This window comes from Grampus griseus (assembly GCF_964374135.1).
Source record: "Grampus griseus genome assembly, chromosome: X".
Lineage (NCBI taxonomy): Eukaryota > Metazoa > Chordata > Mammalia > Artiodactyla > Delphinidae > Grampus > Grampus griseus.
In genome coordinates this window covers 28,055,346-28,074,717 of record NC_138999.1, presented here as the reverse complement: position 1 = coordinate 28,074,717, position 19,372 = coordinate 28,055,346, and the positions used below count along the sequence as shown (strand labels likewise).

Below are 19,372 nucleotides of genomic sequence, written 5' to 3'. Positions count from 1 at the left end.
TACTTGTACTACAACAAAATGACAACAAGAACAATGAGAACAAACTGGTGTTCTTTGAGTTAAACAGTTTTAGAATTATCCTTTTCTAACACAGTGGCTTCTATTTTATCTACATTGAGTTTTGTTTTGTTTGTTTTTTTAATATGAAATTATATGAAGAGTAGAATCAGAATATCATCTTGTCTTTATAAATGATGAAAAGATTATCAATGGCCTCCTTAATGTCATGATCATAATCTCTTTATTCTAAGCATCTAATGGAATAATCAATTAGTATTACTAACAGAGAGACAAACATAATTGAATATCTCAGGGGTAATATTTGAGCTTAAATACCTTGTTTGGTTAGCCACATTATTCCAATTATTCTAATTTATATAACAATAACCACCATCATCACCACAACAAAACAGTAATCTCTGTAGTAGGTACTATTATTCTCCCAATTTGACAGAGGAGGAAAGCGAGGCGCAGAGAGGTCTGTGAAACATTTGAAAACACTGAGATAACCATGATAAAAATGGAATGCCTTACACTGTGTACCAAATTACTGTGTATTACATGATTTCATATGTATTTCATAATAATTCTGTGAGATAGAATCAGCATTATTTTATCCTATTTTACACAAGAGAAAATTGAGCGCAAAGAAGATTAAGTCATATATCCAAGATCATTGAAGTAGAGGCAATTTCCTGGTGGTCCAGTGGTTAAGATACTGCACTTCCATTGCAGGGGGCATGCGTTCAATCGCTGGTCCTGGTCGGGGAACTAAGATCCCGCAAGCCACACGGTGTGGCCAAAAAAAGAATCATAGAAGTAGAAAGTTTTAGACGAATATTAGAACCCTGATGATCTAGTTACAAGTTAAGCTCTCTTTGAAACATACTCTGCTGCTTCTAGGGGTATTTCAATGAAGATGAATCAAACAGATTTGAACATATCTTATTCCAACTCACAGTAAAAGTAACCTGATAGTTTGGATGTAGTCAGGGATGGTATTCAAAATATTTACCCATTAATGCAGCATGGGCACCAAGGTATCAGAAGGAATGCCTGGCCACTCGGTATGGACACTGACAGTCTATAGGCTCACTGGCAACTGTGTACAGCTCAATTACTGTACCCCATTGCTGATGTATACTACTTGCAAACTGAGTAACTGCTGCATAAATAGAGATACAGGTCTGAGAAAGAAGCAGTTAGTAGCCTCCACATATTTGTCAATGTTTAGATGATACCTGGGTTCTGATAAGCAACAACATTTTAAAGAAGAATATTGGAAAATTAAGAGAAAAACTGACATAAATGTGCCTTGAGGAGTATGAACAAGACAGTGAAGAGCCCAGAAAATTTCATTTCAGACACACCTCTAGATAGTTGATTACAAATGAGAAAATTTAGGGTAGCAAGGAGACAGGAAAGAAGGTAATGAGAAGTTTTGGAGTCACTCTGTTCTCAGGTGGTTCAAATTCTGTCCCCACTGCTTACCTGCTGTTTGACACTCAGAAAGTGTCAATGGCTGATTCTCAGTCCTCAGCTTATTTATCACCATAATTTGATTCAGAAGATTCCTCTTCTTGGGAATATTGATTTGGCTTCCTAGACTACAAACACAACTTCCTCTGACCTCAAAGACTGCCTTTACTCAGTCTCCCATGCTGGTTCCCCCTCATCTCCCCGACCTCTAAATATAGTGTGTTCTAGACCTCGATCTATATTTCCATTTGTTCAGGCCAACAACTTCGAATCCTTCTTGACTCTTTATCTCAAACCCCACAGGCAATCCATCAGAAAATCCTATGGGTTCTTACCTCAAAAGACATCCAGAAAGCAATGTTATAACTGTGCTCACTACTACCACACTAGTCGAAAGACCCCCATCATCTCTCGTGAGTCTAGATGTTTCAAAATAGCATACTAAATGGTATCCCTGGTTCCTGTCTTTACTCCCTAATGATACATTCTCAACACAGCTGACAGAGAAAGCCAGCTCAACTCTCCAAAAGCTTCCCTTCTCACTCTGAGTAAAAGCTCAAAGCCTAACCATGGCTTCACCTGACTTTAATCTCCTTAGCCTCTCTGACTTCTGCTACTAAACACCTTGATATTTCAGCCCCAGACACACTCTGTTTTTCTCTGACACTCTAGGCACACTCCTACCTCCTCGGGCTATGCATTTATTCTTCTCTCTGCCTTAAATGGTCCTGCCTCAGGTATTTGTAGATTCCTCATTCGATCTTTACTTAAATGGCACTTTCTCAGTGAGGCCTTGTACTGCCACTTTATCTACACACACACACACACACACACACACACACACACACACACACACACACACACACACACACACACACACACACACACACACACACACACACACACACACACACCCCTTAGCTCTCATTCCCCCTTCATTTTCATCTTTGGCATTTATCACTAACATTCTATACGTTTTACATATTAATCTGCTTAATTTCCACCTTGCCCACAGGAATATAAACGTATAAGGTCACGTATCCTTTTGCATTCCCTTCTTCACGCTATCTGCAGTGCCTAGAATAGTGCCTGGTACATAGCAGATGCATAATAAAGTGAGGTCTATCATAGCATCATGCCTCCATATACAATATTACAGTCTATCCCACTCCACCCACAGTTCAAAAGCTCTATGAAGGTGTACATGTGTAACAATCCTGGTAGTTATACATACAGTGGTCACAGAAACAGCCCAGGAAAGCTGAGGAAAGTAAAGTTGGATTCAATGAAAGTCTCCTGGAAACTCCAGATGAGATTGAGAGTTGGGCAAAACTCACTCTCCAACAGGACTGTTATGTAGTCCTGAAAACAGGAATAAACAATGACCCAAATAGAAAACAAGTAGCACCACGTAAAGTTCATTAACTCAAAACTTAATAGAATCCTGCCTTGGCTGAGGAAGAGAAAACAAAGGGGAAAAAAACCCCAACATGGTACTTGTAACATTTATTACAGAATAAAGAAAAAATATCATATTGAAAAAAATTAGAGGGAGTATAAACTCCCAACAGCGGTCTACCAAACAAAAGTTCAGGAAACAGTTCTGGCATCTTCACTGAGATATCATGGACTTCATAAAAGAGCAACATAAAATCATAAGGCTAGAAGACGTTGAATTTAACAGAAATGGAATGAAATACCAAGGCGACAGAGACACTGATCTCATAAGGAAGAAACTAAAGCCGCATTATTACGATCCAAATTAATACTGGAGATTGTAAAATGTAGACTTGATACTGAACAAAAGAGAAGGGAATGTTTCTTGACTATGGTACTAACCAGCATTCTTTGGCCTCAGTAGCAAATAAACAAGTATTCCCATTTGTCAAGTAGAGAGTTATAGTATTTTCAAGTACCCTAATTAAGTTGTTCCTGTATTTCCAGACTGTGCAAAATCTTTGGCTATGCTGACATGTGGGGATGTTTTGTTATCCACTAGGGAATAAGTGTAACAACACTTTACTGCTCTCAGAAACTTGGGGATTACTTTTTTCTCAGATGTTTTTCAAATGTTTCAACATCTTCAGTCTTTCTTCCTCTTCCATGGTTCCAATTCTCTCTATTTATTGAGATATATATATATATACACACATACATATATATATGTATGTATATATATGTATATATATAAAAGCTTCCCCCTTGTTTTCAAGGCCACGAATATTATCTGAATGTTCTTCAACGATGACACCCATTTTCTTCCATGCATTTCATCTTCAATGTTAGTCCAAATATCTATAGCCAGACTTTAGCCCTCACTACTTTACAGAAACTTATTTCATGAAAGGCTCCAAATATTTTTCCTGCCAGGTACAATGCTTCTTAAAGCATTAAGTACCGATAACTAAAACAACCTCTTTCAAATCACCTTGTTCATGAAAACATATCTGCCCTTGACATTAAGATCTTTCTATAATCTTTCTTCCTCTAGAAACTCACCCAGCTTTTCTGTATGTGTGCCTATTTCCTTATGTATCTCTGTTTATCATATATGTATGTGTATGAATACATATGTATAATATGGATATAATATTTTTAATTGTAAAAGTATATATTTTATAACAGAACGCAGTTTTGAAATTATTTTTTCTCAACAGAGAAAAATACTTTACTCAGTATATATTCCGTATATGATCATATGTTTAGAAGCTACTACTCAAGATTCTAAAGTATCTAGTACACATAAATTCAAGTAAAGGCATGAGTGAACCATTGCATGAGCAATGAATTGTACATTTTCAAATATATAATGGGCTCATGAAAATTCTGAGATCATCAGGAAGTTATGAATTCTAAAGTGTATAACTTCAAGTGCAAAATAAAAGGCAATTCAAATAACTATGCTGGGCACACGAAACTAATATTGTATGTAAATTATAATTCAAAAAATAAGATAATTGATCAAAAAAGGCAATTTAGTTGTATTATTTTAAAAAAGAAACATAATTAACATAAGTTTTAAGCAAAGTATACAGGAAAGAGAAGTTTACTAGTTCTTTAATAAGCTGATTAAAAACACTCATGACCTCTTGTCCTCCTTCTTTACCGGCATCTCTTAAAGCCCTCTTCTTTTCATGACATCTTTTCTAATTAATATGAAAGTAAGTCCCACATCCCCCAGAGTCCTACTCTGACTATAGAAGCAATTAATTTTCTATTCACTTAAGATTCTATAATGAAGTTTTACCCTTTGACAGAAAAAGTAATTTATTCACTCAAATGTTTATTCAGAAGTTGTTATATCCTTCATATTGGTAGCAGAGCCTGACTTAAAATGTGCCTGCAGAACTGAAAAAAAATCACTTATTCACATAATCAAACATTAATTGGATTAAATACCAGGCGCCTATGTTACACACTGCATACCAAAACCAAACTAAGCCAAACTAAAAGCAAACGAACAAACAAACAAAACCCAATCAGATTAAGTTCCAGTCCCTAGTTTCTAGAAACCAACAATATAATCAATGTAACAATGGCGAGAAATCAGCTTGGATAAGTAAAAAGGAATTAGGTCATGGTAGTCTGCATAAGGGCAACATGAAGACAGTGACTTTGCCAATGCCTTTCAGTCAAAGGCCACCAGGAACCTGCCTGTAGATGAACAAAGTTAAGTTGATTTACTAGTTGCAACAAGAGACATGGCATGTAATAGGGAACTATGGGGGTATGTCTCTAAGAGGATGTTACAAATAGTTTATAGGGTTTGGGCTTGTGTAAGGTGATGTGGGTGGTCAAGGAAGCAAGGCTTTGCCTTTAATTAGACGCTGTAAGGAAGTGGAGGTGATTCTATGATTGGATATCTTAAATCTTCTTATCTAGATGGCAGAAAGAATGTAGAGGCTAAAGCCATGATTAGTAAAGGAGCATAATCTGTCATATTAGTGAAGAGGAGGGATATTTGGTCATTTTGGGTGGTTTGGACAATGTTAGTATTTTTTACTGTATTGAGACATAATTACAAAATGGTCACGTTTTTGTCGTGATCCATCATGACTGTGGAGTGGCCCTGTCTGAGGTGAGCATTCGGAATTGTTTGTCATATTCAACATGAGAACATTACAGACTAGCTGCAAGTACTAGTACAGCATCTAGCACCTCCAAGGCCTAACTGCAGTGCCAACCCAGCTCCTGGGTCTCAGTGGCTGCTCTTTTTTTTCTCAAATGAATGTAAACAGAGGCATAACAGGATACTACTTATGTTTTAGTAAGTTCACTCTGGCAGAAGTGATGTGAAAACTTCTAAAGTAATACAACATTAGTGGCAGTGAAGACCAGCTAGGGACTGTCATCTTAAACCAAAGTCAGCCATAATATTAGCTTTAGTCAGGGTTGTGGTGATGGGAATAGAGAGAACTGGACAGTTTCAAGAGCTGTTAAGGGAATGAGATTAAATGAACTTGTCAAAGGGTAGACGTGTGAATGGTAGAAAAAAAAATCTAGATGACCCAGTTAGCTTTTAGGTTTCTGGATGAGGTTGCTGGAAGAAGAAAAGTAAAAAGAAGGAATAAAGGAGTGCTGGAGAGAGACTGAAGTTTAAGTTTGCAGGCAAACATTCAAGTAAATGTGTCTATTACGCAATTAGATATACTGGACTAGGCTTTAAGGGAGAGACACGAGCTAAAGATACACATTTGGGAGTCATTAGAAAATAGATGCTATTTGAATGGGAAGTAATGAGGATAATCTAGAGAGGAAAACAAGGGAAGAACTGTACAGAATTTCAATATTAAAGGAAAAACAAGATGGAACAAAACGGCAAAAACGTTAAAAAGGTAAACAATAGAGAGTGGTATTCCATAATCCAAAGGAGGAAAGAATTTCATGAAGGACTAAGAGGTTAATAGGGTCTAGTCCTGCAGAGAAGTTGAGAAAATAAGGCACACAAATATTCACATATATATTTATAGGATAGGATGGAAAGATGGAAAAACAGCCTGTTTAAAGGCTGATGATAAAGACCCAGAAAATAGGGAGACATTGAAGAAATGGATGTGTGGCTGAATGGAAGCAGGTTCCTGAGGACACAGACAGTGAAGATATTGAACACACACCCCCTGAGAATAGCCCTAATGAGCCAAAACACAGTCTCTACCACCAAGGCAGAGGGAAATAAAGAGACCGTGAGCACAAATACACATAATTTAAGAGAGATTATTTTAACTAAAGTAGGAGGGAAAGTCACCTACTGTAAATGGTGGGGAAAAGTTTAAGAGGCCTATAAAAACTTGAAATAATAGTTAAGAAAAGTTGAGAAAATTTACTAGGGAAGTATGGAAAGCTTAGGAAGAATTACTGATGAGTCTATTAAAGTGTGTTTTTTCCGAAATGGAGTAATGTCTGGCAGCGAAACATCTACAGTATTGTTAATGCAAGTGGGTAGGTGAATTGAGGAGAAGAGGGAAATGGAAGCTTTTGGAGACAGCAAGATAGTCCACGTGGGCTGAGATTTTTAAGGATAAAGGCATAACTTGGGTGGAGGAGACTGTGAACCTGATGCCAAAGTTTTCGAAGAGAAAATAATAGAATAAATTGGTGAATGACAGATGGTCACTTGGCATGAAACACAAGGGAAGTGACAGTTTTACATTAAGGGTGGTACCTTTGGAAGTGACCCTGAGAAGTGAGTAAACTAGCAATTCTAAAGGAGTGGAGGAGTGAGTCATTAATCTTCGTGGTGATCTTAAGGGTAAAAGTATTGGGTTGGCCAAAAAGTTCATTCGGGCTTTTTTCCATCTTACAGAAAAACCCGAACGAACTTTTTGGCCGACCCGATAAATTCCATATATGAACAAAACGGGTATACAGGAGAGAAAGTCTGTTTTGGAAGAAGGGTTTCCGAGTGCACAGTGAATGAGTGTGAGAAAGCACAAAGAAGAGAAAGTGAGACAGAGGAAAGAGTACAGAAGAGCACAGAGACGAAGATACAAGAAAGGACAGGTGAATAGAGGTTCCTATATTCTCCGTGGCAAGCACAGATAACAGAGATAAGGGAACGGTAGAATTAATTGGCTTGAAGATTTCCCACAGAACTTGGTGAAAAGTTGATTTGGTATGGGTGTAAGCAAGTGTAAGTCCCAGGAAGAGCCCAAGGCCTATTGACCTTAATGGCTAGTAGGAAAGCTTTTCAGGAGAACACTGTAGAGGTATAAAATCACCTTGGGGTAAGAAGAGCTTGTTTTGTTGGTTTAATTACTAACTTACATTACCATGTGCTCAGTTCAAGAAGTTGAGTAGCTATACCTGTTAAGTCAGCTGGAAATTCTGAACTATGGTGACATTAACAGAATGAGTGAAGAACACCTAGGAGTCTGGTAAAGTCTCCCATTGTGTATTGATTCTCCAACATTTATGTACGTAGGAATCACCTGTGGATCTTGTTTAAATGCAAATTCTGATTTATCAAGCCTGAAATCAATCCTACAGTTCTAAGAAGCTCACAGATGATGCCAATACTGGTTGTCCAGGGACCACACTTTGAGTAGATATGTCCCCTAGAACTCAACTTTTAAAAAAGTGTATTATGTTAATTGTATGGATAAAACACATTGTTAATAGAGAAGGAAAATTTTTGTTAGATTTAAAAGTATATAAATCTGAAGTGACAGTGTCCTAGGATATTCTAATTGGCTGAAAGTGCTTGATTCCTTCATTCATTTATTATATTACTTCAAGTGAAAAAAAAAAAAGAGGAGGTATTATTTAGCCATTTTTAATGAATGCCTAAAAATGAATTAATAGCACTCAAGCTCATGAGATAGGCCTCCCATGTGTTCAAAATAACCTACATAAACTGACAGGTGAAGAAGCAAGAAAATTAATGTATGCCTAAACTGCATATCCATCACCATTACTATGTATTTCTCTCAAGGATTTTTTTAAATACATATACCTTATATTTAGCCTGAAGGAAATGTCTAGGTAAATCATTTCATGTCCTATTTTAGTAGGCAATTAAGAATGATGTTTTTATTTCAGAATATGAGAGTAAAAGTTGATAAAGGTGACTCAACGAAGCATCAGAAAACCACTCATACAGTATTGTACATTGTTTTTAGCACTTGCAGTCTCTCATTGCTGGACACTATTGATTAAATGCAAATTGCTTCTAGGTAACCATATGATAACAGGAAATTTTTAAATTTATAGTCTGGAAATGCTAGAATTCAATTTTCCTGCTTGATCAAAGCTATTTTAAGACACAGAAATAGGATGGCAAACAGTTAAGTAGATTATTCAGATAGATAAAAAATATTTAATTAGCTAATAAAATGTCTACCCAAGGTGATTCATACTTTCAGTGGTCGAGTATGTCACATGAACTCCGAAACATAATTAGAGTTCATCTTCTCTAAGTAATTTTCTACTTGTAGACTTTCCCTCAAAAATTGTAACAAAGAATATACCTTTGAATAAGTATACTCTGAAATAAGATATTTTGCTATTTTCTACATGTTATCATTCAGTTTAATTTTAAAACTAAAACATTAACAATATAATCATAATTCCCTTTTCTTGAAACTATCTATAATAGTCCGTTATTAAGCTGATAACAGAATACCATAGAAAGCCAATAAGAAATTTAAAATAACTTTCCCATTTATAAACAGTCAACTCTGAGCAATGTTGATGAAATTCTCTCTCCCCCTCAAGCAGCCTAAAAAAACAGAATTTTTTCTCCTAGAAGAAGATTTTTTTGTTCTCCAAAAGTTCCAACCCCACGGCAGGTATTCCCTTGTATCTGTGTTAGTGCTGTATTTGTAAACATCTAATAGATTTTGTAATTCATGAAATCAAATGCTGGAAAGATAAAGCAGAGTGAATCCGCACATGTGATCTTCCTATAGCTAAAATTATTTAACATTCAGAATACCTGTTTCTTTAGCCTGCCCACTGCAGAATATTCACTCTGCCTGTGAGAAATTTCCTCACAAACTATTGCCAATTATATACCAAAAATGGATGTTTATAAGTCGAAGTTGAAAAATCAAAGCCTTGATAATGTCCCTGAAGATGAAACAGCTCTTATTAAATTAATAAAAATCCCTATTGCAAAGGATGAAATTATAATGTCTCAGTAGGAAATAAAACCAGCAAACAATCTTTTATAAAAAAATAAAAAGGCCGGGCAACTTTTAGTTATGTTAATGTAATACGTACATATCCAGAAAATGCAAATATGTTATAACTTATGACAATTATTAATGATTTTGAAGTATAACATTTTGATGACAGTGAGAGCACAAACAGGGTCTTTAGTATTCCTAAGGGTCGGGTCTATTCTATTCCATTCTGTTCTGCAAGCCTGCTAAAATATCAGCCTTCAGGTGAAAGAACAATATATGAAGGGAAATCAATATGAGTTCATGTTACAAAGTTGTTAATTTACAGCTAAGTAATATAAAAGTTAAAGAAGGTTTACAAAAAGTATTCCTCATTAGTCACAGCAGAATCAGTAAACATTTCTCTATACTAAACTTTGATTCTACTTGATATGTAAAATATATTTCAAAGATATCTTTAAAAGCATTATATCATATCCCTTTAATCTTTTCAACTTTAAGAGAATAAGAGTTCAGAGCACAGAGTTTACAAGCAGCAAAACTTAGCAAAATACATAAAAAATAATGCATAACCTACATTGACTTTTTCTTTAAGGTCTGAGAAGTTGCCTTCCTTCCGATAGACTGCAAATTCAGGACTCTGCAACACAGCTTCTGAACGAGTAATCCAACTGTGAAGTTCAGTTATATCGACATCCAACCTAAGACAGGGAAAAATAAGGGTCATTATTTCTTGATTATATCTTTCTTCTATATGGGAAAAAAAAGCAATCTATCAACATTTACCATTTTTTCCCAACCTGAAACTTCTGCCTGATGCCCCTATTACTGTTAACAGCATTACTATTTCCCTGGTCAGGATGGCTCAAAATTTGGAGTCAGCTTTGATCCAGTCTCATGATCACAGAGGTCATTTTATTCATCTCAATGGAGCAATGACCTCTACAAGTTACCTCTATAAGTTATTCCTCAGCCTTTGTTTGAATGTCTGCATGATTGAAAAGTTAGTACTTTCCAAGATAACTCTCTTTCTTTTTGGAATGTACTTACAGTAAACAAAAAATTCCTTTTGGTGGCCCCCATTAAACCATACCTCGGATACTCATGCCCTTCGTGTTGTCTCCAACCATATTGACGCTGTGTTTGGTCATATGACTTGCTATAGCAAATGGGAGGGATATTAGTACGTGTAACGCAAGCATGGGCTTGATAAGTGCTTGCACCTTGGATCTTGTCCTCGTAGAACACACACTCTGAGAAGGCAAGTGTTATATAAGACGTCGAAGGATCCTAAAGTGCTTTACAAAAGCTCAGGCTTGCCAGGTGGAAAGACCACGTGAAAGAGCATGCAGCACCAGGCAAGTGAATAAAGCCTTCTTTGACCTTCTGACCCAACTCAAACACCAGCTGAATACAACCAAGTGAGTGCTCTAGCTGACTCCACTCAGAGCCACGGAACTGCCCAAAGAGCCCTGCCCACATTGCAAAATTGTGAGATATGATAAATAAATAAATAAACCATTAAATTTTGAGGTGGGTTGTTATGCTGCAATAGATACGTGATCACCCACACTGTTATTCCCAAACATTCTTTTATTGCAGATATCTATGGAGCTACTGGGAATAAACTATTAACTCTGATGAGGTGATTCAGGTCTACTTAAAGCAAATATTTTCAAGGGAGTAAGGTGAGTTCCAAGGGTGGAGAATGTCTATGAATCACTTGAAATTTCAGGCACAATTCTGAATGTGTGTGCATTTTTCTTGAGAAAGAACCTATAGATTTTATCAGCATCTGTAAAGAATCTATGATAACGGGAATTTAGAGATCATCTAATCCAATTGTTTATTAAACAAAACAAACAGGCAAACAAACAAATGAAAGTTATCCAGAAAAATCAATGACTTACTCAATTTTCATAGGAAATCTGTGGAGTAGACCAAAAATACAAATACAAAATTTAAGACACCAAGTAATGTACTGTAATCACCATGTTGTAGCTTCTTTTCCAATACAACCCTCAAATAGTTGAAATCAACTCTTTAAATCCACTAGAAGATATCTGATGGTCAGCCTACCCTACTCCTAGTTACTTCAATGGATATTCCATGGTTTGTCAGTATCTTACTTTCCTTAAAATGTGGTTCCTAAAAAGATCATATCAGTGGTGTTTAGTATAATCAGGAAAGAATAGACAATTATCTTCTTTATGAGTACTTTCATTGAGGTAGCCTATGAGTTCAATCAACTCAAATTTCAGGGCTTTAAATCATATAAACCTGTTAGAATTTTTCATGTTATTTGCAGGCTATTGTTTTAAAATTAAACTGATAAAGAGTTTCACAGAAAACAAAACACTTCCAAAAGCCTTTTGTTTTCTTACAAAAATCAGTGGTAATGTACTACCAATCTCTCTGCTCATATGAGGAGATGGAGGCTCAGAGAAATTAAGTCAATTGCTCTCAGACTGTTAGTACCATACGGACGAAACTTAATTCATCTTGTTCACCATTATATCCTTCACCTCAAAGAGGACCTGATTCATAGTAATAAATATTTACTAAGTTTTTATTTACCAAGGCTACCCAACTGGAAATAGAAGAAACAGAGATCTGAATTCAGAGATTTTTTATTCTAAATTCCACATCATTAAATGTCAATCCCTTATTTCATTTGCATATGGATTATAAATATTTATCGTGTTTTATTTTATCATATATGGTGGTTATCTTTCCTACATTTGTTTTTTGCATAAGTTTAACTATTAGGTTTCCTATTTCTTCACTTGTAATGCTGATTTTAAGAGTCCTGTTGCATGCTACTAAAAATCTTTCTCATTGATGTTAATTTATGAAATCAACAGTCTTCAACTATGGTCATTTAGCCACCCACCAAATCCAGTGCATGTTTTCCATCAGAATGTCTTAAGAAGGGCATTTTTGTTTTTCTTTTAGTCCAGTATAAAAATCTGTGTGTGTCTCCGCCGGTGGACATTCACTTGCCAGTGCATGGGGCAGGCCAGGAGTACTGGGATGTTAATACCTCAGGGGTGACCCTCAGCTAGTGAGAGCCGGGAGTTGGTAGATAAATATCCCAGCTCCCTTGCCTTCAGTGCAACCACCTTGAGGGATATTACACACAGTGTCTCAGAAGGTTCCCAGCAGGATTGAGCACAGTTGCCTCCATTGTTAACCTGCTCATGTATCATCCTGTAATGGCTGCCTTTTTCTTATCTCACTTCCTCACTTTGCTTCCTGGGATTACTTCCTAAAAAAACTACCTGCACCAAATCTTTGTCTCTAGATCCACTCTTGTGGAAACCCAGACTAAGGCAATGATCAACAGCCTCAAATGAACCCAGCATCCTGCCATATTTAATTTTTTCACCTTGAGCTCTGACTCTCCACAGGAACTATTTCAAACTTTTCCCAAAGCTCTCAAAGCTCTGATCCGTCTTTTTTCTTTGGGATTGACATATACACACTGCTATATTTAAAATAAAAAACCAACAAGGGAAAAAAAAATCAACCAAAATGAAAAAAAGCTCTCATCCATCTTCTTTCTCCACCTATCAACAGATGACATTGTTTCCTACTTTACAGAGAAAAGTGCAATTATCAGACTAGAATTTCTCCCTTCCACTTCCTATGTCCAAATATCCAATCTTACCTGCCTGTGCCCTTCTCATTCCTTTCCCTTCAAATGAGTTTCTCTTCTTTTACTTAAAGCTAATCCCTCTACCTGCATTTTGTACTTCATTCTCTTACTTCTTCTCAGGCATTTGAGTCTCTCAATTTTTTTTTAATGTATCCACTGTAAATTCAACCCCTCCCTCTCAAGTTAATTCTTCATATGGAAATTTAAACATATTTTTATTGATTCCTTTATTAAAAAATCAGCACTCTCTTGACCTCCGTATTCTCCTCTGACCATTCTCTTATCTTCTGCAAAGGCAAATGTTTTGCAACAGTTGTCCAGTTTCCTGTCAGTTCCCCATCTCCTCTTCACTCCTTAATCCACTCAATGTTGTTTCTTAACAAAAACATATTAATAAAGGAATCATGTCACTAAAGCCAATGGAGAGTTTTACTTTCTTGCCATCTAGCAACACTTAACACTGTTGTTGACCATACTCTTCTTTGAAATTCTTTTTTTGCCTCCATGATCCCCCTCTATTTATTTTGTCTTCTATTTCTATGACCACGGACAATTTTTTCTTTGCAGGCTCATCCTCTTCCATCCTGTTATTACATGCTGAAGTTTATCAAGGCCCAGTTCATTTCCAGTCATCTTCTATCCTATTATATTACTCTCTCACTAGCAATCTTAATCATGCTAATGACCTTAACCACAATATATATATCAATGACTCCGATACAGATATCTCTACTTCAAGCATTTCTTCTGAGCTCCATAGCTACATAACCATCCACCTACTGGATGATCCCACTTGCATGCTGTAAGAGCTCTTTCAATATATAATGTCAAGACCTAATGTTTGATTTTCGCTCCCAAACTGGTACCCTCCCAGTGTCCTCAGACCTGTGAATGGCATCACTGTCTATCACCTTTGATACCCTCCTCTCCCTTCCCTCACATATTTAGCAAAGTCTAATCCATCAAACATTCTATTTCTTGTGAATCTATCTGCTGCTCAGGATCTCTACAGTTGGCATCCTCACTGATCTTGCCATTAAATGTGACCAAAACTACTGAAATGGCCTCTCCACTGGTTCTAGGCAACCTTTCTGGAACCCTCCCATCTGTTCCATGCACTACTGGTGAAATTATCATTTCTAAAAGATATCTGATTATATAACCTTCATTCATTAAGCCACTCAAAGATTTTCCATTTTTCTTAGGATAAAGAGCAAAATTTCAGACCTCTTAACCCTATACTTTACTTCTAGAAACAAATCTCTCTTCAAGTTTCTTAGGGAGCCAAGGAGCCATACTGCAGTCTTGTCCCTCCCCCAATGAAGTGAAATCCTTCATTGACTCTTATCCACTAGAAGATTTCTATTTTGGAAACTTGGCTTCTTGATATAATCCACGTTGGTCACTCTGGTCAAATCTGTCCCTTCACCTTTACACTAGTCTGACTCAATCACACGTCAAATACTCTCTGAGTCATAAAGGTGAGATGTGAATATCCACGATTCAATGTCAAATTCTCCCTTTAGACTTGGTTTTTGTGGTCCCACACCCTTTTGATTCAGAGTATCTCTGTTAAAGATTGCTCACATCCACCTACAGGTCCATGAAACTAGAAGTTGACTCAAGGTGCTAAGCTGGCATCACAGCTGGGAGAGATCTGCTACGGCCTATGTTAGAGAAAGTTTTCACCAGGCCTGGAATTTACATTGGTCTTGTTTGAACATGTGTTATAATTATCCTTTACCACCACCTCTAATCAATGGCAAAAAAAAGGTAAAGGATATTTATTCAGTTTGAAAATAAATAGTTTTCCAAAAAATCATAATACTTTTAGACATCTGTCTTTCTGAAAAATGTGAAACTGTATGTTTCCTTTTAAAACACATCTCTACCTCCGTTTCTGCCACAAAATATACACTAAGTGCTTATTATATGCCAGACATAGTATTAAACTCCACAGATAACAGAGATGAAAATGCAGCAGTCTACATTATCAAGGAGTTTGGTTTAGCGAAGCATCCATTTGACAAAAAATGCTTTAGACATACAACTGGGGCTCAGCTCACGCTGCGACTTTTGTTTAGGATAATCAAAAAACACCTTTTCAATGAATTAAGATTAAATCAGTTTCTAGACTAGAGACTCTGCCAGGTAAATTGGTTATCTCCACACAATGAAGCCTTTGTGGAGTCAACACCATGGTAACCGTCTGCTTGCTGCTCAGACTGTGAAGATTTTAAGGGAGGCCTGGGCACCAGTTGGCATGTAGTTCTAATAATTCAGATCAATTCAGGCAACAGGATGTAAAATCCCATAGAGAGGTCTTTCCTCATTCAATGTTTTTGTTTGTCCGATTTTATAGATTTGGAAAGAGACTGCAAAAGATGACTGAACTTGCTCTTTACATAAGTATCTTTTAGAGAGTGATTATACTCTTTTGATTTACAGATTTATTTATTTATTTTAATTTTTTTTTTTATTTTTTTAATTTTCTTTAACATGTTTATTGGAGTATAACTGTTTTACAATGTTGTGTTAGTTTTTGCTGTATAACAAAGTGAATCAGCTATATGTGTATATATATCCCCATATCCCTTCCCTCTTGCGTCTCTCTCCCACCCTCCCTATCCCACCCCTCTAGGTGGTCACAAAGCACCAAGCTGATCTCCCTGTGCTATGCAGCTGCTTCGTGCTAGCCATCTATTTTACATTTGGTAGTGTATATATGTCCATGCCACTCTCTCACTTTGTCCCAGCTTACCCTTCCCCCTCCCCGTGTCCTCAAGTCCACTCTCTATGTCTGCGTCTTTATTCCTGTCCTACCCCTAGGTTCATCAGAACCTTTTTTTTTTAGATTCCATATATATTTGTTTTTCTCTTTCTGACTTACATCACTCTGTATGACAGACTCTAGGTCCATCCACCTCACTACAAATAACTCAATTTCATTTCTTTTTATGGCTGAGTAATATTCCATTGTTTATATGTGCCACATCTTCTTTATCTATTCATCTGTAGATGGACACTTAGGTTGCTTCCATGTCCTGGCTATTGTAAATAGTGCTGCAATAAACATTGTGGTACATGTGTCTTTTTGAATTATGGTTTTCTCAGGGTATATGCCCAGTAGTGGGATTGCTGGGTCATGTGGTAGTTCTATTTTTAGTTTCTTAAGGAACCTCCATACTGTTCTCCATAGTGGCTGTATTAATTTACATTCCCACCAACAGTGCATGAGGGTTTCCTTTTCTCCACACCCTCTCCAGCATTTATTGTTTGTAGATTTTTTGATGATGGCCATTCTGACTGGAATAAACCTACCTAAGGAGACAAAAGACCTGTATGCCGAAAACTATGAGACACTGATGAAAGAAATTAAAGATGATACAAACAGATGGAGAGATATACCATGTTCTTGGATTGGAAGAATCAACATTGTGAAAATGACTTTACTACCCAAAGCAATCTACAGATTCAATGCAATCCGTATCAAACTACCAATGGCATTTTTCACAGAGCTAGAACAAAAAAATTCACAATTTGTATGGAAACACGAAAGACCCCGAGTAGCCAAAGCAATCTTCAGAAAGAAAAACGGAGCTGGAGGAATCAGGCTCCCTGATTTCAGACTATACTACAAAAGCTACAGTAATCAAGACAGTATGGTACTGGCACAAAAACAGAAAGATAGATCAATGGAACAGGATAGAAAGCCCAGAGATAAACCCATGCACATATGGTCAGCTTATCTTTGATAAAGGGAGCAAAGAATACACAATGGAGAAAAGACAGCCTCTTCAATAAGTGGTGCTGGGAAAACTGGACAGCTACACATGAAAGAATGAAATTAGAACATTTCCTAACACCATACACAAAAATAAACTCAAAATGGATTAAAGACCTAAATGTAAGGCCAGACACTATCAAACTCTTAGAGGAAAACATAGGCAGAACACTGTATGAACTAAGTTACAGATTTATTTTTAAGGGATTTCAAATATTTTTTAGGGAAGTTGTGAGTAAAGTGCTTTACCTAGGAAAACTATATCTATTCATAAGCATGTGTGTTAATATGTTACACTTTCTTTCTGAAATGTAATGGAACAAAGTATCAATGAGTTTGTACTATTCTTAGGTGTTAGTTAGACTTTCTTTTTCTCTTTTCTTTCATCTTTGTGATGTCTTGATTCCTTTGGCAATAGGTGGAACCTAAACCCAATTCTTACATGATTTAAGCTGAGCTATTGCTCATGTAATATTCTGTTTACTTTTTTTTTTTTTTTCTGTGGCTTCAATTTGGGCTTGTTGCTTCAACCATATCTATGATTTTCTTACTAAAACTTTTTGTCTCAATGTAATATACAGTCAGCCCATACTCCAAGATCTAACATTCAATACCATCCCTTAGCATTCTGGGACTTAACTGTCAGCTGCTAGCACTTGTTTTCCCTCCAGTATTCTGCCAGTAGCCAGCCCCATCTCTGTGTGCCAGCAATGAGGATGGAAGGGTGAAGGGGAAGCAGAGGCAGAGTTTTCAAAAGGCTTCCTGTGCACTCTTACTGAGTGCCAATGGCTCACATTCAATGCTTAGTCTCAGTGACATTTCCACCGCTTTTAGCAAAATGAACAAGACCTCCTTCTTGGCTTCTACTCAGACCCTGGCTTCCAAGTAACAACTGCACATTTACTTTATTCCTTATCTATTTGGCAGCTCTTCCTTCATCATTTTCTGTGCCTTGCCCCCTAGTTTTCACATGTTCACTGGCATTGAATATTTTTCACATATCCTTGCTGAGATGTATGCCAAATTAACAGACTCCCCTGATTTAAATCCATACATGTTTCTAAATTGGGTGCTATCTATTCTCCCCAGCGTTTTGCCACTGGTATTTTTTATCACGCTTTGCACTACTTGAGGCTGGGTCTTTAATCACCAACTGAAGATATCATACAGATGTAACTCAGGTACCTTTTCAAAACCCTCAAGAATAACACTGAAGAGTTATTTTCAATACCATATTAAATCTTGGATTCTGTGCATGTATTTTTCTTCCTTTATAAAATCACTCATTTCTACTATTTTTTTTTCACTTTTAAAACTCTCACAAAACATTGATAAAGAACTGACATAGAATAAGTTGCTTATAATGGGCCTGTACACCCTCAGAATCAGCCCATCAATAAAATTTCTTATTACTCTCATCTTACTCTCATAACACACTTCACTCTGTACTTAATGTACTTCTATATGTTATTACAGACAGACTCTATCCCTTAAATCCAGTCTAACTTTATCCAGAGAGGCATGGACATATATACACTACCAAACTTAAGGTAGATAGCTAGTGGGAAGCAGCCGCATAGCACAGGGAGATCAGCTCCGTGCTTTGTGACCGCCTGGAGGGGTGCGATAGGGAGGGTGGGAGGGAGGGAGACGCAAGAGGGAAGAGATATGGGAACATATGTATTATATAACTGATTCATTTTGTTGTAAAGCAGAAACTAACACACCATTGTAAAGCAATTATACTCCAATAAAGATGTAAAAAAATTTTTCTTTATCTAAGAAAATTATGACTTCTAACTCTCTATTTACAAAATGATTTTCTTCCTGTAACAGTTGATGAATATTCTGTCCTATATTTTTCAAGTATAACCTAAAATCTCATCTTTGTGATTATTTATGATTAACAGTGAAGTGACAATTTTCTCTCCTTTACAAAGGTACTCATCACAACCCCCCAAAACTAAGATCTGTAGAGTCTCATGGAACAGAGCAACCATATCTTTGATTTTTTTTTTTTTTGCAAATATTTTATTACCAAACCAAGGTTTTTTTCCAAAGAGATCTTCTATTTTTCTGGAAGTTTCAAGTATGGTGCATATATACCAAATATTCGAAAGGTCTAAGTTTTCCCTCAAGATCATATTGTACAAATGGACTCTACTTCCTCCAGTTGAATTTTCCATAAAGATAATGCAAATTAGATCAATTATACTTCCTTGCAGTCTAAATTGGGAGATATATGTCTGTGTTGCAGGTGCGTGTATATGTGTGTGTATGTGTAAATATTTTAAGTAAATTAAAACTAAAGCAGAAACTAACACACCA

General features: G+C 36.5%; 1 protein-coding gene across 5 annotated transcripts in view; it reads right to left on the bottom strand.

Moving 5' to 3' along the window:
* Nucleotides 1-19,372, bottom strand: part of DMD (dystrophin) — a 2,236,200-nt gene that overhangs the window by 1,413,478 nt on the left and 803,350 nt on the right. For all 5 annotated transcript variants that reach the window (XM_082680764.1, XM_082680765.1, XM_082680763.1 and 2 more), the window contains one exon: nucleotides 10,180-10,303. In XM_082680764.1, coding sequence (XP_082536890.1) covers nucleotides 10,180-10,303 — 124 coding nt within the window. The remainder of the gene's footprint in view (nucleotides 1-10,179; nucleotides 10,304-19,372) is intronic.